The following is a 27108-nucleotide window of genomic DNA, read 5'->3' as shown; positions in this document are numbered from 1 at the left end:
ATATTGATCAGTGCTTGTGTTCACTTGTTCCCCTAGTCATCTCTTTGGTGGTAATGTTACAACAGGTAAGACTATCTCAGGTGTACAAAACAGTAATACCAGGCACGGGGAGCGTAACCCTAGCAATGGAGAATTCTTGCATTAGTTCTGGGGAAGCTAGGTGGGTTTTCACTACCTGAAAAATTGTCCTTGTGTCATTGCTAAAGCAATAACATATTACTTATGGGTTAAATGGCACCTACAAGTGTTTACAAGGAGATTGTAAAGTCTAGCTAGTTTGACAGAGCACTAGAAAGGTATGCTTGTTTTATTTTGATTTATAAACTCTAAGCAAAATCTGTGACATATTCTGAGTGATCATTTTGCGGTTCCTTAATCAATGAATTAAAAAACAAAATGCTTGTCCCACTCGAGAAAAATTAATACACTAAAAGTGAATAATGAGTTCTAAAAATGATATTGTTTAGGAGAACAGGAGCATATTTTTTTCCCCAAACATCTTTCTGCTGTTGCAATCACAGATGCACACCATACGTTCTCTGCTAGGTCTGATAGCCACAGGATAGGATGTTAACCCTGTTGACAACTCAGTCAAGTGAGGTTAGCAGTATCCATTTTATCTGGTTAAAAAAAAGCAGGGCAAGACGGCAACTCGCTCGGTTCTGTTTAAATATCTGTTGAATTGCTACTGTATCTTCACGAGAAAGTATTTAAGAGTGGACAAAGATGGAGCCAGATCACAGTCTGAGACATTACTGTGCTGGCAGAGCTTGGCGTTATTCATTATAACAACAGTGGCTGAGATAATTGACTCATAGCAATGAGGGCTTGGGAGACAGGAGTAGTCTGCAACATGTAAGAAAAGGAGGATGTGGCAAGGGATGAGCTTTATTACTGGTATATTAAATCACTCAGTGATTTTCACTGGTTAGTAATGTGCACTATACAGTTTTGCAACATTTTCTTCTTGACAAAAAATCCTATATGCTTTTGGACATTGCATTTTGTAAGGGCCTCACTTTCCTCCATCATCTCATGGAAAAGTAAATGTGGCCATTTTGTGAGTCTGCACACGTGTACATATGTACATTGTCAGGGCCTCTCTCCTGGTCTTTTGGCTGCCTAGACATCTGGGCCTGCTTAGACACAGGGTGCAAGTGTCTGGCCTTGAAATGAGCCATTGGGAGAAGCTGTGCTGCAAGACCCCAGTGGGGCTTCCATCTTTGCTTGGGAATAGCTTTTAAGCTAAGGCCCTCATCCTCGGTGCCCTCCTGCAGGTGCCTTGCACCTGGCCATGCTCCCTGTTGATCTGGACCCCAATCCTGACTCAGCAAAATGGGACAATATCTGCTCAAGCAACTGAGACTGCACCCAATAAATTTGTGCTCTGAAGGTCTTGAATAATTCAGTTTCAGTAATTCTGTTTCAAGACAATAAAGAGAATTGCTTTTCTATATTAAAACGGCCTGACTCAAACAACTTGGGAAACTGAATTAATTCAAAAAAATACACCAAAACAGAACAACACAAAATCACACTGGGGACAGCCATGTTTCCTGACCAGACCTAGGTTTAAGGTATAGTTGGCCATCATTAGAATCTGTTAAAAAACAGACAAAACTAAAAATAATGAAAGATATGTACACTGGATAGCAAAAGCTGCTACAAAGAAGCCATGTTACATGTACAGAAGCCAGGAAGTCTTGAGGGGCTGGGATAAGATAACCAAATACATGTAATTCAAGAGCTACATATCCATTGTGCTAGCTTGAAATTATTTCAGTCTGCCAAGGCACAGATAAATGTGACCTGTCATTGAGTATTTTGATTTATTTGGTTTACAAGGATATTAGTTACTAATTAATACTAGGGAGGTCTTACAGCATCAAGCATATGTGGCCTGTGCTACTCATAATCTTTTAGAAATTAAAAATGTCAGTTACGGGGGAAAAATTGACTTACCTTTGCTGAACAGTGAAAGCTTGCTACAGAAACACAGGCCACACTGCAGGTGGGCAGATGATTACAGTTGCAGCCATGACAGGCAGAATCACCTTATACCCTCAGCTGAAGAAACATGGCTAGCAGAGAAGATAGAGCACTTCAGAAGTGCATGTTGCCACAATAAAGGACACACAATGTTTTGATTAGGGACAGTCTTGCAAAAGTATCTAACTTGCTTCTTGTGGGGTAATGGGTGAATAGAGGTGTCAGCATTAGGACCCCTGGGAATGAGTCACAGGATTATTTGTAAGGTTTATGTTTGCCAGCTAAACTGAGCCAAGTCAGGTTTGGCTAAGTTGCAATCATTGCATCCTTACGTAATGCAGTACTTTCATGTCTTTACTAAGGTTAGCTGCAGGGGGCTTAGAGTCATGTTACAGTAAGCACTCCACCTTGATGCTTCTTAATTCATGACAGCTTGCACAATTATTTGGAGAACAAAATAATGAACACCAACATCTGTTCCCAGCTGACTGATTCTCTCCTGATTACTGCATAGATGAAAATGTTGACTGGGGACTAAGATATGTACGAAACTCCTGGTAGAATGAGCGAAATGAGATTTGGTTTATTTTTACAATATTTCAAAGCTAAAAGGCATCCAGAAGATAAAAACAAAAAAAAAGACCTAACAAGACATTTTAGATCTCCTTTATGCATAATGAAAAACATACAGATGATTTTTTTTTCTTTTTGAGCTGTTAATTACCTTCTTGTAACTGTCCAAATTACATTCCTATCTGCTATGGCTAAAAATATGTAGATATGAAAACTGCTGAATCTGGGAGTGTAGCTCGGTTGTTTGTTGTTTATTATTTTGTTTCCTTTCTCCCCCTGCTAATATTAATAGATCAAAATCCCTCTTTTTTTTCTCCTCCTCCCCTTGCTTTCTTCTAGGCTTTGTTTTCTTCTGAAAGAATAACATCTTCTTAAAATTGCATCATTAGGCACAGAACACTAGAAGGGAAAATTCTGACCAGAAGTGGGTGGGTTTTTTCAGTGACATCACATAATCTTAAGGGTAAGGGAGAGGCTTAATCTGTAGTGTCCATGCTTCCAGATTTAGTCATATGTTTGTGTGCTTTGAAGCCTTCAGCCACATTGATATTGCAGCAGGCTGGGTGTGCCTGCCCACAAGGGAAAAAAATGTATGAATCCCAACTTGTGCTAGTTCAAAAAAAGACTTCATACTGATACCACTGCAGTCTGACAGGCCACGACCTCCTTCAGGGACAAAGCAGTATTCCCGCTGTTATTATGCTGAAATCAAACACACCACCAGATATTCAAGTTCTGCCTTTTGAAGTGACTCGCCCATTACATATTTAAAAAGTACTCATTTCAAATTGAGGGCCATTCTGCCCTGAGACTGACACGTGTGCTTTCATTTGAATTACTTTCATGATTTTGTATTTTTTAAAGAATGCAATAACTTTTGCTGAGATATATGGATTGTACTTATTTCCTTCAAATCCTGGTATTTGCTGGAGTAGAGTAGGCTGCCTGGTCCTTCCCACGGAAGCCATCTTGGCTCCACAGCTGCACCCCAAACAGGTGCCCCCCCCCACACACACAGTGCTCCTCCAAGGTGTACCATTTCCCCTACACATTTACATCCCCAGGGCCTCTCCTCACAATCACTGAAGCTTTTTTTCCATGAGACGGCTGTGAGACCACAGACACTGTGTTCCGCCACGACTCTCGGAGTCAGCTTGCTACAACCACAGGCCTCCTCCCTGCCCCAACTTCCCCCTCAGGGCCCGCAGTGCCTCCCTTTGGCCCTGCCCCGAGCTCCGCGCCAACTACATAGCCCACCTCGCCCCTCCGCCGCCTATCGGTGCCCACCTCCTTTCCCGCCTCCGCTCCGCCAGCACAGGCCGCGCCCTACACCTCCTTCCCTGCCCCAAGCCGGACCCGCCCCCCTGCCGTCGGCAGCCAATGGGGGACCGGGCGGCAAGCTCGGCTCTCGCAGGGTGTGTGAGGGAGCGGTCGCTATCTCACTGCGTTCTTGCTCGTGTTTGCCCCTCGCTTCAGTCCAGTTCGGTCTGCCTCGCCTGAGTTCCGGTGACCGCCATTCTTTCAGCAGGTGAGTGGGAGGGTGGCCCGGTCGCCGGCAGCGGGCCCTGAGCAGATGTGGGGCGCGGGTTCTCGATCACCTGCTTTCCCGGCGCGGCTCGGTTTAGGTCTGCCGCCTGCAGGCTGTGGGCTCTGGCTGTCCTAGGGGAACGGGGTAGAGGACAGTGACGGGCCGTGTTCCTCAGGGTGCGGCTGATTCACTGTGGGCTGCCGCTCCGCTTCCCCCTCCCTTCCCCCCCCCCCCCCCCCCCTTCGGCCAGGACGCTCCCTCAGCGTACCGCCGCCCGCGTTGCGGCTGAGGGAGGACGAGATTGGAGTCAGGCGGACGGGCTCGGTTGGTCTGTTGTTAGTCTAATTGTTATTTTCATTAGGGCGAGCACGAAGTTCTGTGGTGAGTGTCCGAATGCTGTTTCCTAAGCGGGGTTTATGCTTGCTGGAGGAAAGGATGAAAACGCAGGGAGGGAGGTGGGAGCGGGGCTGCTCCCCGGTGGTGCCGGCGGGCGCGGGAGGATCCACCTGGGCGAGTGCGGATCCACCTGGGCGAGTGCGGGAGCGCCCTGGAAAGGCAAGGTGCCCTTGGCATCCTGCTCGCGTTTTCCCCTGGCTTGACGGTTAGTGCGTTACTGCTGCAGATAAGAGGGGGGAGGGGATGGAATGGAGATAGGGGGAGCGGTGTTACAGATTTACACGGGGAGAGTAATTAAACCTACGCCGCGTAAACGAAGACGACATTGGTGACACGCAGCTTCGTGGGTTAGTGGAGCTGCTTTGACCCATTATCAGGAAGAGTTTCAGCTCTGTAGAAGTGCGCACGCGGTTTGGTATCAGCAGTGGGTAAACTAAATACTTAATATTGTGTGTGTGAAAGAGAGAAAGACTAGTCCGTATGCTCACGTGATTGCAGGCTGTTAAACCTATAAAAAACGCAGTCACTGCAAACTGCTCGTGAGACACACAGAAGAAGTTATATTTTGCTTATGACATGGCACTTTTACTGGATGAGAATGCTAATTAGACTTCTTGCAAAAGATTAAGATTTTTGCAGCATCTTGGAACTCCATTTTCTTGCCTCATTTTCGCACAACTTTTATAGTTTACATTATGTATTCTGATTTAAATAGAAAAATCAATCTAAAATATGACTTCAGTTATAACCCAGTTATAACAGATCAACACTAGTGTTGATGGAACTGTAACAGGAAGCACCCTTTTTGGAAACAGAAAAGTGCAAAGTAGGATCAAGACAAATATCTGGTACTTCCTCTTATCTCGCAATTTGTCAGCACTTAGAGGACAATTGTATTGAAACTGCAGTCTAGAGGAGATTATGGTACAGAAAACTTAGTTGCTTCCTTATCACACGTTTGTAGTAGTGTAGCACTGAGAATGGGGAAGATCTAATGCCTTCATTCCCCTTTCCCTAAACAATTATGTTTTCCCGGGTGTCTAACCTTTTCCATTTCGAGATCTACAAGCTCTTTTATGTGTGTTCTGACTATTGTGAACGGGTGTTATATAAAAAAGTATTGTAGTCGTCAGTGGTAATTAGCAGGTTATTTTCCTGTTGTGAGCATATTGATATACTGATATAAACTAATAATTACCAGTTTATAATAGCAGGGGTGATATTGTAAGTAAGTACAGTGTGGATCTCTGTTAGTTTAGGAAATGTAACTTTACATGATTACACGGGTATCAGGCTCTGTCATAGCTGTGACTTGGTTTGAAAGATAAGTTGATCTGAGGGCTCTTTAAAATTTTGGAGTGTTACAGCCTTGATTCAATAGCCTCTTCCAGGAAGAAAATGTTATTCTTGGTTAAAGAAAAATAATGTAAAACAACTGAGGCACTGAGAACCAGAATAGAAACTGTTGAGTTGCACAAGCTAAGTACACCTCTTTTTTCTCCTAGCTTTGAGATACTTTGCTGCCTTCATTGCTCGCAGTCCTTCTCTTTGGAAACTTTTGTTTGGCGTTGGCAGTACCTTCACAGCCCGCGCAGAAAAACCTGGAGCGGTGCTGGTAGCCCGTGTGCGGGGCCGTGTGCCCCCCCCCCCCGCGCTAGCCTGGCTGTTGTTGGCCGCTGCGGCGGCGCGAACTTTCACCCACTTCTGGGGAGCGGTCACGTGAGCAGGCCCGGACAGGGGAATGGCGCCGAGGTGTGCCTGGGGGAGGGGGCGCGCCCCAGAGAGGACGGACCGCGGGGCTGGAGCCGACCCGCCAGCTTCCCCCGTTCTGGGGTGAAATTCGGGGAGAGAGGAGACGGAGCAGTGCAGGCCCCGGACCAAATAAAAACAAATACAAGTTCTGGAGCGATCGGCCGTTGAATGTGCATTTCGCAGGGAGGATGTTTCTGTTCACTGCATGCAGGGATAGTCGGAATGTTGAATCCTGATCGTGACTGGTTTTGGAAAATCTTGGGTAAAAGGCAACTTAAGTGAATACTTGTATTAAAAACCAAAAACAAACCCAGTCCCCCACCCCACCCCCCCCAAAAAAAAGACCCACACCAAAACCGGTATTTTTTTAGTATTCTAAAACCATTGTCTTTATCCTGCAGCATGCTGTATCGTAGTCCTGAACTCCACATGTTCAGAAAAAACAAGATCTAACTGACTGAAAAGCATCCTGCTTTTTCCAAGTCTGGATTAACTTTAATTAGAATGGTCAATTTAAATCTTGGTAAAATATTTGGAAGTGGTTCTTCAGTCTTTCAATCCTATGCAGGCTGAAAGACTTTAATTCAGGTCTTTCAACCTTGTACAGTAAATGATCATTGAACTACTGGGAGAGGAATCCAATCAGTTTGCCTTTGGTCACCAAACACTGTTGTCCACCTAACAGGACCTCCAGAGTCCTAAAATGTGATATCTTACACGTCTCATTAAAGGCCTGCCATTCCAGAAATAATTGTTGTTATAGGGAAGATAATAATTCTTCTTTACTGCATAAGCATAGAAGCTCATTAGTGCAAAGGGAGAGACAAGGGTTAAAACTCATGTAATCTAAATGCCTAGGTATGTCTTTTATACTAGTATTAAAAAGAAACACTCCCATCCTAGACCCTATGTTTTTTTTTTTTCAGGGTGGGGAGCTTTCTGCATGGTATGATAACTGTGCAGTGTTTCAGTTTTGTATGCTGATTTTTTACAGATTATTCTGAATTTCTAAAAGGTCACAGGAGGCGGCTTGCTGGGATGTGTGCAGTATAACATGTATTGCAATAGGGACTAGAATAATCTAAAAGCTCTAGGAACAGTATAGTATGTCCTACTGGGGGGGGGGGGGGGGGGGCAGTGTAAATAATATGACAGTTGTAAAAGTTTCTGTTTTGATTCTTCCAACCTAGACAATTCTATGATTCTATGATTACAGTTGTGGAGCATGTCAGGGTTTTGGTTGGGTGGGGTTTTTTGTTTGCTTGTTTTTTTTGTTGAAGTATACATTTTGGAGCAATCTTTTACAAGAGCATGGTATTTGGGAAAAGGAGAGAGGCCATGTGATCCAGGAACTGTAGGGATTAACATTTCTTAGTGTTAGCCTAGTAATTAACACATTGTCTGCTATAGCCAGTCTTCTCTACTTTGCCTCGCTGCCTCCAGTTTGATCAGGTGACAAGGCAACTTACTATCTGTGACTTTTCTCCTGGAAGTGCCAGAGAAAACTGTCTGTGAACATCTTTCAAAAAAATCTTGATGGCATCCGTGTTGACTGTAATGGGAGTTTAAAACCTGCAGGCAAACACTTGCATATGCTTTAAACTGAAAGCTGAAACTGGTGTTGGAATCCAGCCCCTGATAATCACCTTGCTTATTGCAGTAGCTAGTGATCACTAGTTTGAGCTCAGAAATGACTGAGTGGAGGGGAGGATTGGAGTCAAAGATGAGAACTTAGAATTTACATGTCAGATGATGGCTGTTGGAGGACAGACTTCTGTCTCTTTCCAAGTGGCTTAAGCCACTTCTGGCATGGCATTACTATGGGGACCCTATGAGAGAGAACTGCCACATAAACAACAGATCCAGCTTTTAGCATGTGTCAGTCACAGCTAAAGTGGCATGAGAAAACCTGTCAGTTTAACTTTGTTTTCATCAGATCAAATGATGATTGGTTGAATGCTATGTTAATTCAAGTTTTAAAGGAGACCGATTCTTTGGTTTCTGTTTTATTTCTGTGCCATAGTCATTAGGTTCACCTGAGAAGCCCTGTTGGGTGAATTTAATCCACATGACTATTGCACAGAAATTATTTCTCATAATGATTTTGTGTCTGTAGAGCATGCTTAATCATTGTAAGGTAGGTGAATTATTGGTAAGATGTGAAAGCAGCAAGTATCAGTGTCTTTTCATAGCTGAAGCATGATTAGATACTATTGAATGTTAGTATGCGAAGAAGCTGTTTAGACATAGACATTCTCAAATGAATAACAGTGTCTGGTTAATCTTTATAGTAAGTTCAGGAGCCAGTGCCTTGCAGAATATCACATGAACTATGAATAAGCTCTCTACTCTTTCTGAGGCTTTGATATCGTTACCTTTTTGCAGAAGTGTAGTATATACTGCAAGAAAGTGGCATTAGCTGGTAGACTATCCAAGAAACAGATACAAGAGAGACCAGACAGTCTTTTTGGTCATATGTTGAAATGTTTGAGCTGTATATTTTGTATTATTTATTGAATATTTTATAGATCAAAACCTGAATTTCCTTTGAAAGGCATCAAACTCTAGACAACTTTGATCTTTGTTTGGGTCGCGCTCGTGTAAGAACGAATTGGACCTTGAGTTACTAAGTCAGTGCTGGATGCTGCTGTACAGTGTCTGAAACTATTGCATTTATAGCAAACTCCATGAAATGCTTTACTGAAGTCACATTGGCTTTATTATTGATAATACAGGCTTTCTTAATTTGATAGGAACAGTCTATGTTTCCTCTAGATAGGTATATACATGTAACATTAAATTCCAAGGGCTTATTTTTTATTAGGAGTTTGTACTGTTTCCCACCGTATCACTGCAGTATACATGGCACTTAAGGCCAGCTCCAAAAATCTACAGGTTACCTTAAGACTAGCAGGCTCTCATTGGACAATGTGGTGGTGTTTAAAGTACCAACATACATTTTAAAACCTTGTATAATATCACAGTGGTGCTTTTTAGTGAGGACAAAGTTACTGGAATAATATTGAAAAATTCAGATGAATCATTATCTGAAAAGTTCATGCAAATCTCAGTAAAAATTCTACTGCAAAATCCAGCTTCTTTTATCCTCCAAACTAATAGTACGTTTTTGTCATTTGCAGAAAGTTTGCCCTTTTTGAATGTTTGACTGCTACTACCAATTTGATTTCCAAGGTGTGCTGTTCATTTAAAGTAATTTAAGCACAGGATTTTTTGTTCAGGCCTTAGTGTACTAAAGTAAGTTTATTTTTTGAAGCAGATCTATATTAAATTTTATAAAGTGTCTCTGCTAAGTATACAGTAAAAACTGTGTAAAAACACAGGATTGATGCTTCAAGCCCTTAGTGGCTCTTACTGGACTGTCTAGTAGTTTCATCTCTGTCTTTTACTGGAGAGCCCAGAACTGGACACAGTATTTGAGATGGGGCCTCACCAGCGCTGAGTAGAAGGGAAGAGTCACCTTGTTCAGCTCGGTGGCATCACTCCTCCTAATGCACCCCAGTATTCTGTGAGCTGCCTTTGCTGCAAGGGCACCTTGCTGGCCCGTGTCCAACTTGCTGCAAAGTTGCTTTCCAGCCAGTCAGTCTCCAGTGTGTACTAGTGTATGGGGTTACTCCTCCCTTGGTGCAGGACTTTGCACTTCTCTTTGAACTTAATTACACAGGCTGATATGTTATTATCCAGTCTGTAAAGGTCTGTCTGGATGGCAGTGAAATCCTCTGGTCTATCAGCCACTACTTCCAGTTTCAGTCCCTTTACTTGTAAATCCATCTAGAGTTTGGTTCTTTTTTTTTTTTTTCTTTGTGTGTGTTTTTTTTTTTTTTTTTTCTGTCTTCAACCTTTTAAATAGGTTTGACAGCTACTACTTTTACATCAAACATCTGGAAGGGTATCAAATTGACAGACTTCAGAACCTCTGCAGAATTCAGGCAGGTGAAGACATTCTTGATGAATGTTACAAAGACAACTACACTTCCAAAAAATTTTTGTAAGACTCTAACCCTTTACATTTGTGTAAGAAGAGATCCTGCTGCTTGATATAAGTGTTTGATACACTCTTTGGTTTGGAGAACCTTTTTTGCACAAGTCTTTTTCAACAAAAACAAAAAACTCAAGTAATCTGAATTATCCATAGATTGTATCTGCTTCAGGGATGGCTGTATAGATCAATGTTGTCATTAAAATGTAGTTGGTAGCAAAGTGTGTAAGTAAATGTACATGCTAGTGAGTTATTTTAGGGTGTTGGCACTGGCTTCATTACATATTATTTTATTGCAAGCACACTGTCTAGGCAAAGACAGCTGCCCCAGGGTAGTTTAATTATTTTGTGTAGGTGGTCTTGAAGGTGTGGACTGACAGGAGCATCAATAACAGAAATCTGAAGAAAAATTTGGGAATAATGCATGAAGAGACTTGGATGGGCATCTCAGTGTTTGGAATTCTCTTGCTTTTATTTTAGTATCTGGTACAAAATCAACGGATTTAAGCATAAACAATTATTCATTGATTTGTATAAAACAAAATGCATCCATAGTTTTGGGTTTCTAGGAGACCTTTCTAGGAGAGCAGAAAATGCAAATTTCTGTAGTAATAGCTTAAACAGGTGAGAAACTTAATTGCTATCTCAGCACAAACACAGCTCAGGTGTTCTAGTGTTTTAATACTGGCTCAGATTTCACTAAGCCTCTCCTCAGACTCTTGGAATTCCATGATCTCTCCTAAAGTGTCAAAATATGTTAACAAATGAAAAGACAGTGAACCTTTTTGGATGTTTGTTTTCTTCCAAAAGCTGTAGTAAGCTCATCTCCTGAAGGGAGATCTGATGTATGAACGGTAAAATAACTGGATAGAACTTCTTCAATGTTTTCAGTATTTAAACAAGTTTCAGAGTTGATGTCTTTTAAAAGAACTTAAGAGCTCCAGAATTTTTTTCCTATTCTGTATGGCTGCTTGTAACATTCAAACAGTAACTTTTATTGCCATGCATGTTGATAGAAATGGAATTGTTTTCTTCCCCCTTTTCTTTTTGAAATAAACCGTTTTGGGGACAGAGAGATGTTGGGGCATTTGCTCAGTTTCCCAAGACCTTCTGAGTTCAAGGTGTCTAGCTTTAAATGGAAATCTTAATGTAGTTTTAAGTATGTTTCCTAACTAAAATTGGGTTTAGTGTACTGATAACTGTCAACTTCCCATCTTGAAAACTTCCTTAAATAATATAATTGTAAATGATTTGGTATCACTCTACTCTCCTCACTAGTCTCCATTCCTATTTGAAATCTGAGTGCTAAGCTAAATTTTGAAATTGTAAGTTTAAGAAATGAGTAAAGAATTCTTCAAGATCAGGTTTCCGGTTGGCTTGTTGGGATTTTGTTTGTTTTGTTTTGGTTTGGTTTTTTTTTGGTTTGGTTGGTTTGGTTTTTTTTTTTTATGTTTAAGCTTACTAGTAGGATCTTGGCAGGAGTTAGAAGACACTACCTACGTGGTAAGATGCTTGTTATTGCTTTATTGGTGGTACCTTGCATCTGCATGAAGTTATGAGGGCTTCCAGAGGCTTCTGAATTCAGAACTGCCATCATACTTGAAGATGCAGTATGTTCTAGCTCTTTGCACGGGGACATGTAGTGCTGCAAGTCTGCTCACCATCTATGAACAGACTGTGGTTTGGGTGCCAAAGATATCTATTTGAGGGCTTGAAAGTATGAAACCTGTGTGGGGTGGTATGTAGCAGTGTTCTTGGGGAAGCTGTATGCAGCAGTTACTGCTTTTCCATGAAAACTGTTAATCTTTGATGGTCAAAGTACAGTAATTGGAGAGAATGGTTTTGTGAGCTTAGTTTGGTTAGTGACAGGGGTATGCCCTGTATACAAAAGCTAATCTATAAATAGATGTAAAAAATCTGTGAGGAGAACCTCAAATTAAATAGTTGAGGTAACTTGCAAGTAAGAGTCATAGAATTAAGTCTTTCACCAAGGTTTCAGTTATTCTGGGTCATGTAAATAGGACTTCTCCTCAGTTTTCCTCTGCATTTGTTAACTTGCTTCCTTTGCAGGAAGAGGAGCTGTAGATGTGAAAACTACATTTACATAAAAGTCCCTTTTTCCGGTAGATGTTTGGACTGCTGCTAAGGGTTTTCTGTAATCTAAGAGGAGTAGGAAACGGGGGAAAAATGGATTTCAGGAGCCAAGCAATATATGGGAAGCAAGTGGTGAAGATAAGCTCTGAGATAAGAGGTGACATGGATATTCCCTTAAAGCTGAGGAGTTGCTTTTTGTGAGGTAGAGGTGGTGACTTTTTTTAGCACTATCATTTTATCCATATAAAGCTGATGAAATCTACAGAAACGCACTCAATAGCATTTCCAGAGTAACTATTTCAGGAATTAATACCTTGTTTTGTGCAATATACTATAATACATTTAACTTTTGTATCATGGCTTGGTACTTTTTAAGATGCACATGTTAATTTTTTCACAGTCTTTTAGACGTTGTGTTATGTGCTTCAGAGAGGTATTACCAACCACAAGTGACTTCGTGTGTGCCTGACTAAATGGAAGCATCCTGCCCATTGGGATTGCTTTTAGCTTCAGATTTTCCAGAGCTGGGGCCTTCATCTCCTTCCACGGCTGTAGCAACATGTAAGCCCTGATATAGACTTGACTGTTCTGTGTCTGCAACCTGAGGTCATAAGGTCTGTGAGCAGTCTGTGAGTTAAACCTCACAGGTTTAGTAAGCATAGCAGCATATTTCTTCAGACCATCAGGGCTTAGGCCTTCTGGTGTGCTGTGTGTTTTCTTGACTTAAAAATTATATCCAATGTAGCAGTACTTGTTTTTAACAATGGAAAAAAATTGTGGTAAGCTTTGATTGGCTCAAGCAGAGATATGAAAAGGGAAGAGGAGAAACATCTGCAGCTATTACAGCATGCTTGAACTGAAGTAAAACCAGAAAAGAGCAAGGAACAGGCAGCTTTCTCCTTTAATTAAAAGCCGGAAAAAAAAAAAAAGAAACCAAGTTTTAAAGGACAATTGTGTTTTTTAAGATACATTAATATTATGGAAGAATACTGAAAGGGATGAAATTAGCCATTTGAGATTAATTTTAGAAATTACTGTGCTCTTTTTTTTTTTTTTTTCCCCATTAAGTAAGACTTGGCCAAGCTGCTAAGAAAGTCAAAAGCTCTGTTTATGGCTCTCTGGCAATGAGGTTAATTAGTATATGCTGTATAGAAATATTTTGCTGACCAAAATGCCTGAAGTTAGAAGTTATTATTGTTTCAGTGTTAGTTAGCTGACTGATGTGGGTGCTGACTTACTAACATTGGCAAGTCAATTTTATAAGTCTAACGCATGCTCTTCTGGCCTGTGCCCTTTTACCTACTTTGCTAGCAAGCACGTGACAGCAGAGGAATGCAGAGGGGAAGTGTACAGTAGCTTATGATTAAATTGGCCTTTAAGGAGGAAAATAAATGTTCAAAGAAAGGGACTTCAGGAAGTCTTTGGTGTTCAGCCATCGTAATTCAGAACAGTCTTAAAGGCTTACAGTTTTCTTAAGTAAAGGAAAAAGATATGAAAAGAAACAAGCCATTTGATTGTTTCACATTGTAGGGTCAAGTAATACAGTCCTAGAATTAGACTTGTCTTTCTTTTCAGGGCTTGTTTACTTGATTCAGGATTAATTATTGCTGGATTAATAGGTTTTCATTTGGGAGTAAAGACTATTTTTCTTATTGAAGCTTATTTAATTTTGTTATCATGTTAGAGTTTTAATTCATTAAAATATCGAGTTGACTGTTTATGATTAATGCTATTTATAATCTTTTTCTACCTTGGATGGTAGAAATACACATGCCTAAAAAGGGAAGGGTTCCTGAAATTCTTTCTTTTCAGAAACAGAGAAGAGGATAGTTACGAATTCCTAGGCTGAGAAGTCATAGAAACTAGTTGATCTGGTACTTAAGACACTGGCATTCCAGAATACAAAATTCCATGAGTGAACTGGAGAACTGGTTGGCCCTCTTGAGACAAATCCAGGTGCCTGATTCTCTGTATGGGAATATGGTTGGTTTTGTTGTGTGGTTGTTTTTTGGTTGTTTTTTTTTTTTTCATTCTAGTCTTAATAGTACTGCTAAACATATGATGAATTTTAAATTTGAGTGTGTTCCTGTTTTGCAAACCCTTTTGAGTCCAGGGAATACCATGTATTACTGCTGCCTGTCTTTGTTTTATTGTTCTCTTGCAGTTTTGGTCTCAGTGTTGAACTCGTGATGCACAATTTAAATGAATGAGTGGATAGCTGACTTTGACTTCCTGATACTTGTCTACAGAAAGGCCCCTATAAATAAGCAGTTGTTAGTGACAGAGTCATTAGGTACTACAAGTTGCAGTTGTTACTAGGGCATACGGGGCTTGTCTTAAAGGTTTTGAAACTGGTGTTCAAAGCAGATTTGGTTTCTCTGTTGTCCTAATTAGACACTGTACATGCATAGATCAAATTGCATACTATCTGTATGACACTGTGAGCTTTAGCCACCCTTCTGGAAACCCAGAAGCCTGATTCATGCAGGACACAGCCTCTAAAACTTGAGCTGCAGCTGATGGATTTGGGAGTTCTATGAATTGCCATCAGTGACTGTAGCAGCAGTTGTATTGCAGAGCAATATTGTGAACAGTCATTATCAATAGTCTGCAATCTTACTAGATGCTGCACAACAGCACTTATCCTGTTCATCTCTGCCTAATGCTCCTCTTCTTCCTGTATTGTATATTTATTTCCTAAGCCTACTATTACTGCAGCATTCCCAGTACTCACATTCCCTGGTTGTCTACTCATACACCTTTACACCCTTTCTTTGTGCTCCAGATGACTTTGACATTGTAGAATATTTGCAGACTAGAGGAGCAGCACTACAATTATGATAAACTGCTTTTAAAGTGCCCAGCTAAACTGCACTAGTTAGCCCTCACATGCTGTTCCGCAGGGGATGAACGTCTAACAGAATTTAAGTTTCATTACAATTTCGAAGCTTCAGGTTTGCAAAAGAAATGTAAATTTCAGCCTTTAGGATTCAAAAGGCATGAAGTAGTTGTACTTTTTTGATTTTGCCGAAATAGAAATGCCCGTGCCACCTTAAAACATTTAGTATTGATAACGTTGTGTTTTGTACCAGTAAAAATGTGAAATTAAAACTTGTCCTTGAGTCCTGACCTACAGATGGGATTATGGATTCCTTTACCTTTTTGTCTTACTTCTAAGAGGATGTTTTTAGGATTATGCACAGAAGCTTTGGTAAGCTAATAAATGAACGTGAACAAAAGACTTTGGAATCACAATGGTCTCATCAGGAATATGTAGTTTGGACAACTTCAGTGTTATACATAGAGCCTGTCTGCAAAAATCTGTATTCCGATTGTAAGTGCTCAAACAACATTACTCTGAATTAATGATGAGTAAGGGTAACTTCTAAGATGTTTAGGTAGAAATGCTGGTTACAGAAAGAAAGAAGCTCTGAAGATGAGCTGATAAATAAGAGCATATGGTTCAATTCAGATTGGCTGTATCCTCAGACAGAGTGAGACATAAATATTTAAACAGGATCACAGTTACTTTTCTGTTTTATCTTCCAGTGGTTTTTATTTAAGCCTGTTATACCTGCCCATTATGATGGTCTTTTGTCTGTTTTGGCACCATTGTTGATATTTGTTTGGGTAGTTAAACTGAGCTGCATTTCAATTAAATTTATTTCAGGCTTGTTTATGTGAAGGTCACTTTGCTGACAGTTGTGATTTGGTTTCCTCAACTCTGCACAGTTTTGATTTTGCATTTACCAGTCAGAACTCAGACCCACAGGACCTATAGTATCTTATTGCCGTGACTAATCAGCTGGAAATTATCATAGAATCATAAAATGGTTAGAGTTGGAAGGGACCTTAAAGATCATCTGGTTCCAACCCCCCTGCCATGGGCAGGGACACATTCCACTAGACTAGGTTGCTCAAAGCCCCATCCAGTCTGGCCTTGAACACTTCCTGGGCAACCTGTTCCAGTGTCTCACAGTAAAGAATTTCTTCCTAATATCTAATCTAAATCTCCCCCTTTTCAGTTTAAAACTGTTACCCCTCATCCTATTGCTACACTCCCTGATAGAGACTCTGTCTCCACCTCTTCTGTAGGCCCCCTTTAAGTACTGAAATGCTGCTGTAAGATATCCCTGGAGCCTTCTCTTGTCCAGGCTGAACAACCCCAACTCTCTCAGCCTGTCTTCATAGGAGGGGTGCTCCAGCCCTTTGATCATCTTTGTGGCCCTTCTCTGAACCCACTCCAACAGGTCCATGTCCTTCTTGTGCTGAGGACTCCAGAATTGAATGGAGTACTCCAGGTAGGGTCTCACTAGAGCAGAAGGGCAGAGTTACTTCCCTCCACCTGCTGGCCACAATTCTTTTGATGCAGCCCGGGATGCGGTTGACTTTCTGGGCTGTGAGCGCACATTGCTGGCTCCTGTTGAGCTTCTCATCAACCAACACCCCCAAGTCCTTCTCTTCAGGGTTACTCTCAATCTACTCTCTTCCCAGCCTGTATTTGTGCTTAGGATTGTCCCAACCCAGGTGCAGTACCTTGCACTTGGCCTTGTTGAATTTCATGAGGTTTGCACAGGCCCACCTCTCAAGCCTGTCAAGGTCCCTCTGGATAGCATCCCTTCCCTCCAGTGTGTCAAGCGGACCACACAGCTTGGTGTCATCAGCAAACTTGCTGAGGGGGTACTCAATCCCACTGTCCATGTCGCCAACAAAGATGTTAAACAGCCCTGGTCCCAGTACTGACCCCTGAGGAACACCACTCGTCATTGATCACCACTTGGACATGGAGCCATTGACTGCAACTCTTTGAGTGCAACCATCCATCCAGTTCCTTATCCACCAAGTGGTCCATCCGTCAAATCCATGTCTTTCCAATTTTGAGACAGTGATGTTGTGCAGGACAGTGTCAAATGCTTTGCACAAGTCCAGATAGGTGATGTCAGTTGCTCTTCCCTTAATCACCAGTGCTGTAGTGCCATCATAGAAGGCCACCAAATTTGTCAGGCATGATTTGCCCTTAGTGAAGCCATGTTGGCTGTTACCAATCACTTCCTCATTTTCCATGTGCCTAAGAATCTTGAATTCCACCATCTCATGTTCACTACAGCCAAGGCTGCCCTTGAGCTTCACATTCCCCACCAGCCCCTTCTTGTAGGTAAGAGCAAGGTCCAGCATGGCACATCTCCTCATTGGCTCCTCAGTCACTTGGAGGAGGAAGTTATCATTGATACCTTGATTAAGTTAATTAACTTAATTAAGATATGAAAAAAGTTTCAGAGGAAGATATGGTCAGAAGCAGCTTTGGTTTGCTAGCTGAGGTGAAGATTTCAAATAGCTTTTGCTTCAAAATGACGAAAAAAAAAAAAAAGTCTTCTGAATCTCCTTCATCATTACAGGGTGAGATGCTATGTATCTGTGATAGGCTTTTTCTAAATATTAGGGCTTCAATTTTCTGCTGTGCTCTGAATTTTTATATATTGTATATACACATGATACTCAGCTTGCTGCAATCCTGCCAAAAGACCTAAGTTACATGAGGGTGTTTTGCTTCCATTTTCAGCTGTTGTGATTAGAAGAGGTACCTTAATTAACATACTGGACACTCAGACTAAAGTGCAAGTATAGCCTGTAAGGAAGAGGCAAGTACTGTATGTAAATTTCACATACTTTAAAATATTTCCCAGAATTACTGTGTAGAAGATATCTTGCTAGAAATGGACTAACTCCTAGTTCCTTTGAAGAAAAATGAAATAACTTTTTAACTTTGCTTTTTGGCAGAACTCTCTCTGAAGATGGCAGAAGCTCATCAAGCAGTAGCTTTTCAATTTACAGTAACTCCAGATGGGATTGACCTGCGAATGAGCCATGAGGCACTCAAACAAATTTACCTATCTGGTGTCCATTCGTGGAAGAAAAAGTTCATCAGATTCAAGGTATTTTAAATTAGTTAGGTCCACCAAACTTGAGATTTATTTAATGTTTTATAGATTTATTGAAGTTTTGTTTAGGCAAAACTTATTTTTTTCCTTTATGTTCCTTCTTGTGAAAGACTTGTGTGGGTTTTTATTAAGACAGGGGATACCGAGGAAGGTAGCACTGGGTGATGCTGTAAAGACTGAAAGGGTGGATCTTTTTGATTATTGTATGGAAGCAAGATGAAACAGATGTAGAAATTCAGTAGTTTTAATTTACTGTGTTCTTTTCATAATACATCATGTAATTAGGTAATCCTTTAGCATAAATCAGAAATACAACTAGTTGTGATTTTTAGTGTTGTATCACCTAGAGGTACAAGCCTGCACTCTTGATTTTATGTTTTCTGTGCCAAAATTAAATTTTCAAATTTAGGAGAATGTTTGCTGTTTCCAAAAAGCTGCCTGAACATCCATCTTGTTCAAGATGTCCTAAGTAGTAATGTTTCTGATGAGGTATTTGATATAGTTTGTTGTGAATTTATTGTTTTGTTCACGGGATCATAAATAATAAGTGTCTACTTTTTTTAGTAGCAAACTAGACAAGCTACAGACTATCTTCTACATCTTTCAGAAACATTTTTTTAACAGTAGTCTTAAAATCTTCTTATAAAGCTGTGTGAGGACTGTTTAAATTATGTATATTAAAAAAAATAACCAACCAAACAAACTTGATTCCAGTTTTCAGTGTCTTGTTCAGTAGAATATTTTTGCTATGTATTCATTTAGAGAGGTCTAACTCAGTGTAAGAGGGCATTGTTGAAGTATCACTTGTTCTTAAGTTGTTTGCTAATTTCAGTATTTTTAGTAGGCCTTGCATGTGGATCATTGATGTCTATAACAGAACATAAAAGTTCCTGTAATTCTTTATATGATTGTGACAATTTTCTCTAGCAGTCAAACTTAACTAAATCGATTCCCTACTCCTGAGTTAAGCACATGCAAGAAAATGTTGGATAATCTTAATTTCTTTAAACGACTTCAATATGTTGATTTTTGTTTCTTTCCATGGTAATATGAAGTCAGCCACTTTGGTATGAAAAACTTATGTGAAGGCTTTTCTTTCCAGAATGGAATTATCACTGGCGTTTATCCTGCTAGCCCATCTAGCTGGCTTATTGTAGTTGTGGGTGTGATGTCAACAATGTATGCCAAAATTGATCCTTCTTTAGGAATAATAGCTAAAATCAACCGAACACTTGACACAACGTAAGTAGACCAAAAAGTTTCTGTTCCTCCAAATGAATCAGTTTTACTTGTAGCTATTCTTAAAGCTAATCCTGTTAAAGTGTATCAGTTTTTGAACAGTATGTTTGCGAAAGTAAGCCAAATAAGCAGATGTATGAGGGTATGAAATAGGCAGGTTGTTATACCAGTATTGTATTGTTTTCTGAGTATTGGGAAGCACATTTAGTAACTTCTCTGGCCTTTGATCTTGCTGCGTGAAAGGGTGTTTGAAAAGGAGTTTATGAAAAAGGGCTAAACAGGCATGAGGCTTGTGTAATGCCTGCCTGTGGTACCGTTAGACTTAGGCTTGCAGTGTTAGGTTCTCTTTAAAACTTAAACTGGCATTAACTGGCACATGCTGCCTTTTGTTTTAAATAGTGGCTATATGTCAAACCAAACACAGAACATCGTGAGTGGAATACTTTTTGGAACAGGGCTTTGGGTTGCCCTTATTGTGACAATGCGCTACTCTCTAAAAATGCTGCTTTCCTATCATGGTTGGATGTTCGCTGAACATGGCAAACTTTCTCCAGGCACCAAGTTTTGGATGGTAAGGATATATTATCTTCCTGTTTCATCTTAACTTCTATCTGATCTGTATTCAAAGCCCTAAAAGAGAAAGCTTTGTAGGTTTTTCCTTGCTTGTGTTCTCTGTGTCAGGGGACAGGACGCTGCTAGGTAGATATTTCTACTAATCCTTCTGATGCTCTAATTAGACTATTCAGGATGGCCTTGAAGAAGGAAAAGTAAACACTTCAAGAAGAATGTCTAAATTTGCCAGTGCCTTGAGACTGTGTCACTGAAATACCTGCTTTCTTTTATGTGCACAACTGCAGCTTAAAGAACCTGGGCTGCAGCACCAAAGAATCTTTTCCTCCCCAGAAAGTGCTATCCTAATTCTTTGTTGAAATGTTAGGATTTCTAGTCATCCATTCTAAAATTAATCTTATGCTTGAAGGAAATAATAATGAATGTCCTTTCAATTGATATAGTGGTATGCCTCCAAAATGAGTTGGAGGAAAAAGCATAAGGTAGGTAGCTTGTTAAGCAGTTTTCATATAAGGGTAAGATGAGAGTGATATGGCTCCTCTTGGTTATTGTGGTGCTTTGGAAAAGGATCCTTAAAGGATGTGGTAGGTATAAAGTGAGAAAACATACATATAGGTGCTCCAAGAGATAAAGTGGGTTTTTGTTACTTGGATTTGGTTGTTTCAACTCACTTTTGCCAGTATTGTTGTAGAAATAACTTAAGTGCCCTACTACGATAAAATTAATCTCTGCAGCCTCAAAAATTAACTGATATGTGTTAGACTAACAACATGTCATGACTTATTATGAAATATGTTTAAGAACAGGTATCCAGAGTGGTACAGTAGAACAGAATTTAATGTTCATCTGTTACAAATGAAATTTCTAATTGATAGTTTCTCCTGGAAGCGGTATCAGGAGCCTCATGACTCGAATTTGTACAGTACAGGCTCTGAATGGTAAGGCTTTCTGTCAATTGCTTGAAGCTGTAGCTGTCTGGGTTTTCAGCATGTTCTACTAGATAGATATTTTAAGGCTGTTAATATTGTCTTATCAACCTGAAACAGTATGAACTGTAATGCTACTTACCATGCTTTGCTGCATATTGTATTTATAAATTTTTGTTTATTGTATGTTGTATATGTATTTTGTTGTGTACTATTTATGTTTTAAAATACAGAACACTATAAAGGTGTATGCCCAACAGTGTCTAATTTATACTTTATGAAGCCCTATTTTAATATCTTAGTCTTTAGCTAGTCCAAACAAAAGACTGGTTTCCCTAGTAAAACAGTACCAACTACCTTAGCTTTCTAAATTTTTATTGTCCTTTAATACGGTGTAATTTTCTGGAGGGGGTTTTCCTGTTGTGTTTGGTTTTTTGTTTTTTTTTTTCTTCTTAGCTGATTAACAGCATGAAAAATGCTATTGTGAATATACTGTCTTCTGTTCAAATAGTTGTGCAGATAAAAAGCCTGAGCTCTGATTTCAGGCACAGTACAAAGTGATTTTTGGACTGGTTGGAAGTCCGGTGGGAGTGTTTATGAACATATTTCATCTTCTAAAGTCAAATTTCCTGTGCCAGGATTAGGGGAAAATCCAAGTATTAGTTGCAGTTTTAAAAAATAAGTTAAAAAATAGTCTGTGAACAGATGCAGTGCATGCTAGAATGAGATTATTTGCTGTCTGCATATGAAATCAGAGATGTAATTAAGTATGCATGTCTGTCATCACTTTAATGGTCTCAAGCTGTTATAAATTCTCCACTACAAGTATACTTAAGAGATAAATACTGTGAAACGTGTTTGCTGTTTTTGTCAGTTGAGCAGTTACTCTCTGTCTGAAGGTAATTTCAGTCTTTCCTGGCTTGAGAATTCTAGAATAAAATTGTCTCCAAGTATGGAATTAGATTTTTCTTATGAAAAGCTGAGCTCTTTTTTCCTCACCTGGCTTCAAATTTATCTTGTCATGAAGCACAACTAGATTTCATTGGGCTGATTGCTGTGATGCATCCGTGTACACCTGACAACTCTCTGATATAGATCCATTTGCAGGAACGTCTTCCTTGCTGGTAATACTCTGCAATTTTTAATAGTTTTGTGCTGCCTAAAAAAACCTCCTCTAGCTGTGCTGACCAAGGAAGCTGAAGGGCAGGGGGTAACTCCACATTTCAACATGTAGTTTTGTCAGTCGCGGGGGGGATAGAAGGGAGAAGTTCTTAGTAGTGAAATGACATCCTCTGTTTTCTTCTGTCTTTAGTCTGTTGGCCTATATGCAATATACAGTATAGTATATTGGACCAAAATTGGATTTTGATAATAAAGGTTCCACTGGATTGTTGGTGTAATACGTAACCTTACTTTCATGCTGAAATAGGGTGATGATGTCAAAATCCTTTCATGTGTAGCCTAGAAGTTGCATGGTCTAGACTTTCAGCCTAGTGTGTGTTGCAGCTGAGAAGTAGTTGTAGACAAATGCTGCTTCTGTTTTCCATGGGAGACTGAAGACAGGAGATGCTGTAATATCTGAAGCTAAGATGGGTACTGTCATCTCTGGCATTTCTGTTTTGTTGATTGTTGTGTTGTGTTTTTTTTTTTTAACACAAGCACTGAGTATAACACTGGCATACTTGCACAATTTAGTATGTTCAAATCATGCAGTAGACTACCTGAGACAGACTCATGTTTAAGAAAAGTCCCTGTAGCATCAATACTATTATTGTTGTTGAGCTAAAACTTTGGAAAATATTAAACTGTGATTCAAAAGTGTAATTATTATTTTTAAAAGTAGCTATAGTTATCTGGAATCCTTAGCTGAGTGACGGGCTTAATAATGATTCGTATTTTGAAGCACAACATAGATATTTTTGTAGTATCTACTATATAGTAAAAGATCAACTGGTACACTTGCTTTTTTTAATCTATACAGAGGGAAATATATGAAATAAAAAAGTGCTGAGTAACTCTGTCTTTATTTTCTGTTGAGATCAAGGTGAGACATTCATAAACAACAATACTGCCCAATGACCAGAAGAATTGTCTGGGAAGTCAGAAATTACTATGACTGTCTTTCTCTTCCACTGACATGTTGTCTCACCTTTAAGAAGTTAGTTTATGTCAGTGCCTTTTTTATTTGTGAAACAGTGATAAATAAGGTAGTTTGCTAAATGTAGTACAGTATAAATTGCCAGTGAAAAGAACTATGAGTTACATCATGCTTTTGTACTCTGTCATTTTTCTTTTGTTGAACCGAATAATTTGAGGTGTGTATTTTGTTTTTGTTTTTCTTCAGGCACTTGTGAAGCTCTTCTCAGGACGTAAGCCCATGTTATACAGTTTCCAGACATCTTTACCACGACTGCCAGTTCCAGCTGTTAAAGACACAGTCAGTAGGGTGTGTATATTCATTTATTTATCTTCTTCTGTAACACTGAATCCATATTTAGATGCCCTTGTGGGTTTTTTTTGTCATGTATTGTAAAAGTATTGCATGGTGGTATTAATATGGTGTAATGGATTAAAACTTCTGCATAGAAATTAAAATACTGGCTATGACAAACCACTGAAACTGGTGACAATTTGAAGCTGTTGTAATTCATATTGGATGATGTGATGTCTGTTGATGTAAGACTATGCAACAAAGTGTGATTTCCAGGGCTTTTGAAACTCACTAGTTTTCTTATCTTCTACAGCTTGAACATATAAATGTGTGGTTTATGACAGAAAACCTTGTAGCAAAGTTTGTAAGTAGGACAGTATGTCACAGAAACCGAAGATTTAATTTTTTAGAGAGGAAAAAATACCTCTGCGTGATTTCCCTTTTGAGTCGAAAATGTATCTTTAGAAAAGTAACCTCTTCTACTTGTGATTTGCTGATAAATGTCTGGAAAAAATCTCTTTTTTTTTTTAGTTTGCAGGCAGATATCTAGAAGAGTGTCTGCTCTTATTTTAACACTATAGTATTTGCAACCTTATAAATTGAGTCTGTATAATCTTTGTCTACTATACAAATCCTTTGTGTAGGAATGGCGAGAAGCTACATATTAGTTACTATACTGATGCTGATTCTTTTCCTGTATTCTAGTATTTGGAATCAGTTCGGCCACTTATGGATGATGAAGAGTTCAGAAGAATGGAGGGTCTTGCCAAAGATTTTGCATTTAATTTGGGACCAAGGCTTCAGTGGTATTTGAAGCTAAAATCCTGGTGGGCCACAAACTATGTGAGTAGATAAATAGGAGGGTCAATTGTTCAAATGACACAATTTGTTCCCTGTTGCCTTTTACGGCTTAATTTTCATTCTTTCTTAAATGTAAAAGAAGGCAATTGTGCCTAATATTTTTGTAAAGTGCATTGGAGACCCCCTGATTTGCACAGAAATAATTTGTGTGACTTGGTAAACAGTGTGGTGAATGGAACTTGAAAGAATGAATCCCCATTTTGTGTTTGTTATTCTGGAGCTGGCAATTTAGCTTTTGCTGATATGGTTGCTTTTGAGGTCTGCTTATTTGCTTGTTAAGTTTGGTAACTCAACAGTGGGCCTGGCTACCCAGGTAGTCTAGAAGACTGATTTAGGACAACTTTTTAAATATAGAGGAGCTAAAGGATATGGAACACAAATAAGGAATTGCAACAATAACTGTTTGGTTTTTTTTTGTTTTTTTTTTTACCAAAAAGAAAACCCAGACCCCAATATCATAGTAAGAACTGTAATGTAATTCCTTCCTGATGTATTATCTAGCTGTACGCAGTAGCCTAAGCTGAGCTACAGTGTCCTGGCAAAGCCTGCAAAACACTGAGGAGATCTAATACGTTTTAAATATTATCTGAAGATGATGACTTCTTCAGAAGTTTATCAGAGAGCTACAGCTTTATTTAATTTAATTCTCTCCCCCTTTTTTCCCTAAAGCTTAACACAAATTAGGGAGTTTTGTTTGCCTTTTTTAAGTAGTGGGGCAAGCTAGTAGTTTCCTTCCCGCTTCTGTATGGAATGTTATTTTGTGGAGTCATTAAGGTAGAAGACACAAACTGTGGAAATTACAAGGTTTTACTGCTTTTATTTTCCTTCCTGCTACAGGTTAGTGATTGGTGGGAAGAATATATCTACCTTAGAGGACGTGGACCGATTATGGTTAATAGTAACTATTTTGCAATGGTAGGTAAAGACTAAATACCTTGTGTCAAAAAAGCAGTGTAAAATTTCTGCCAGGTATCTTATTTCATGATATCTTTCTGTTTAGAAATCCATTGCCACTGAGTATATGACCTTTGCTTTTCTTTCTTCTAGTATAACCTGCAGCCAGTGTCTTCAAATACAGTGCTATCTTAATAATAAACTTAGCACATCGGCCACTTAGGCAGACTCATGCAGTAATGACTTAGAGTCTTGTGCTTACTGCAGCAAGTGATCTTTCAAAAGCTCTATGTAAAACATCATAGGTAACACAATTCAACAAGGTGTGTGCTCATATTCACAAATATCTGTATGGGAAGTTAAATTGTATAAGATTAAAATTAAAAGCAAATAGAGGAAGTATAGTCATCTTGGATTCAATTTTTAAGAAGCATTGTCTTTTCCACTGGGATGATTAACATTAAATGATTATGTTTTAGAACTGATGTTGGTTAAGGTGATTGTGACTGTTAAAGAAACTTAAGTTTCAAGTCATCAACCCGCTGCACTAGTGCTTTTCATATGTTTTAAAGTCTTTTCTATATTGACCAGAATAAACTTTAAGAACATGGATGAGGCGTACTATCAGTTGGTTTTTGTGTTGGTTTTTTTTTGTTTTGTTTTGTTTTTTTTTAATGTTGTCTGGTAATCAATAACTTATTCTTATTTACTTTACAGGATTTCCTTTATTTATCTCCCACAACCCTGCAGGCAGCTAGAGCTGGTAATGTTATCCATGCCATCCTACTCTACCGGAAAAAACTGGACAGACAAGAAATCAAGCCAGTATGTATATAAGTTTAAATGGCTTTTGATCTTTTTCCAGCACAGTCTGTAAGAAGTTGATCAGTTTTCAGAATGGGAGAGGAGAGGGATGTCTTCTTGTCAGAACTACTTTTAAGACGTAGCTAGATTTGTCGTCCCAAACATTTTGATTATCACTTGAATTACATGTGGCCAGAAACTACCAGCTATGAAGAATACAGCATTCTGTCATGCCAACTAATTGAGTTATTTGTAATTAACATATGTATTTGCCCACAAGACAAATAGAGGCTTGTACTTGCAAAAGTCAAGTATTCTGTATAACAGATGTACTGTGATATGCACTAAGCATGTAAAATGCTACTTTTGAGCCATTGAAGTCTGAAAAGTCTGTGGAATTGTGTAGTGTGAGCACAAGGGGTGGTTGGGACAAAGGGCTGGGCCTTGAGGCCAAGAGTGGGCCAGTAGAAGCCTAAGTATAGATTGCTCTGTCTAGTGGCTGTGTGTTGTAGCGATGAAATATTGTGGAAACAATTAAGTAGTTTTGTTGAGGTCGTGGCAGGGATATGATTAGTTGTATGTAACTGCAAATCTGAGAAATGTGAACTTTTGTTCCTAAAGAGCCAGAAACAGCTTTAAAAGAAGTTAAGGCATAATGCATGCTGCACGTCTTAAGTTTTGCACCTGGACTGGCCATTGAGAGCTCTTTGAATTTCAGAAGCTAGCTAGCTTCAGTCATCCCTCCTGACGGGTGAGCTTTTGGTAGGAGGGAAAAAAAAAAATACAGCTACTGGAATGTCAGTGTAACCTTCCACACGTAGTTCAAGGAAAGACAACAAAGGGGGGATGGGGGTGAACAACTCTGAGTTGATGTATTATAAATCTTACTGTTCTACAGCCTGTTTCTAACCAGATCCTGTTTTTTCTTTCCTTTTTCATTTGCTAATTGTATATGCAAAATTACATTTTAATGTACTTTTTTGACACAGATTCTACTGATGGGATCTACTGTTCCACTCTGCTCAGCTCAGTGGGAGCGGATGTTTAATACCTCCCGTATCCCAGGAGAGGAATCGGGTAAGCAGGGCCAGCCAAGGAGAATAAACATCTTAATG

The 27108-nt window shown here is 39.5% G+C and overlaps 1 protein-coding gene across 4 annotated transcripts in view; it reads left to right on the top strand.

The window, feature by feature from the left end:
• The first annotated feature begins 3985 nt into the window (after nt 1-3985).
• Nucleotides 3986-27108, top strand: part of CPT1A (carnitine palmitoyltransferase 1A) — a 45658-nt gene continuing 22535 nt past the window's right edge. The window contains exons 1-9 of one of the 4 annotated variants that reach the window (XM_082485951.1): nt 3986-4090; nt 18108-18262; nt 19371-19510; nt 19907-20078; nt 23348-23449; nt 24140-24277; nt 25133-25210; nt 25907-26014; nt 26983-27070. In XM_082485951.1, the coding sequence (XP_082342077.1) occupies nt 18122-18262; nt 19371-19510; nt 19907-20078; nt 23348-23449; nt 24140-24277; nt 25133-25210; nt 25907-26014; nt 26983-27070 (967 nt within the window). In that variant the 5' untranslated portion in view covers nt 3986-4090; nt 18108-18121. Of the gene's footprint in view, nt 4091-4376; nt 4472-18107; nt 18263-19370; nt 19511-19906; nt 20079-20952; nt 21016-23347; nt 23450-24139; nt 24278-25132; nt 25211-25906; nt 26015-26982; nt 27071-27108 lie in introns of those variants that run through there. The other 3 variants (XM_082485952.1, XM_082485953.1, XM_082485954.1) reach the window with 3 other exon arrangements.

Source organism: Vanellus vanellus (genome assembly GCF_965231255.1).
Source record: "Vanellus vanellus genome assembly, chromosome: 6".
NCBI lineage: Eukaryota > Metazoa > Chordata > Aves > Charadriiformes > Charadriidae > Vanellus > Vanellus vanellus.
The sequence above is the reverse complement of the archived record's forward strand: the minus strand, read 5'-3'. Positions and strand labels throughout refer to the sequence as shown.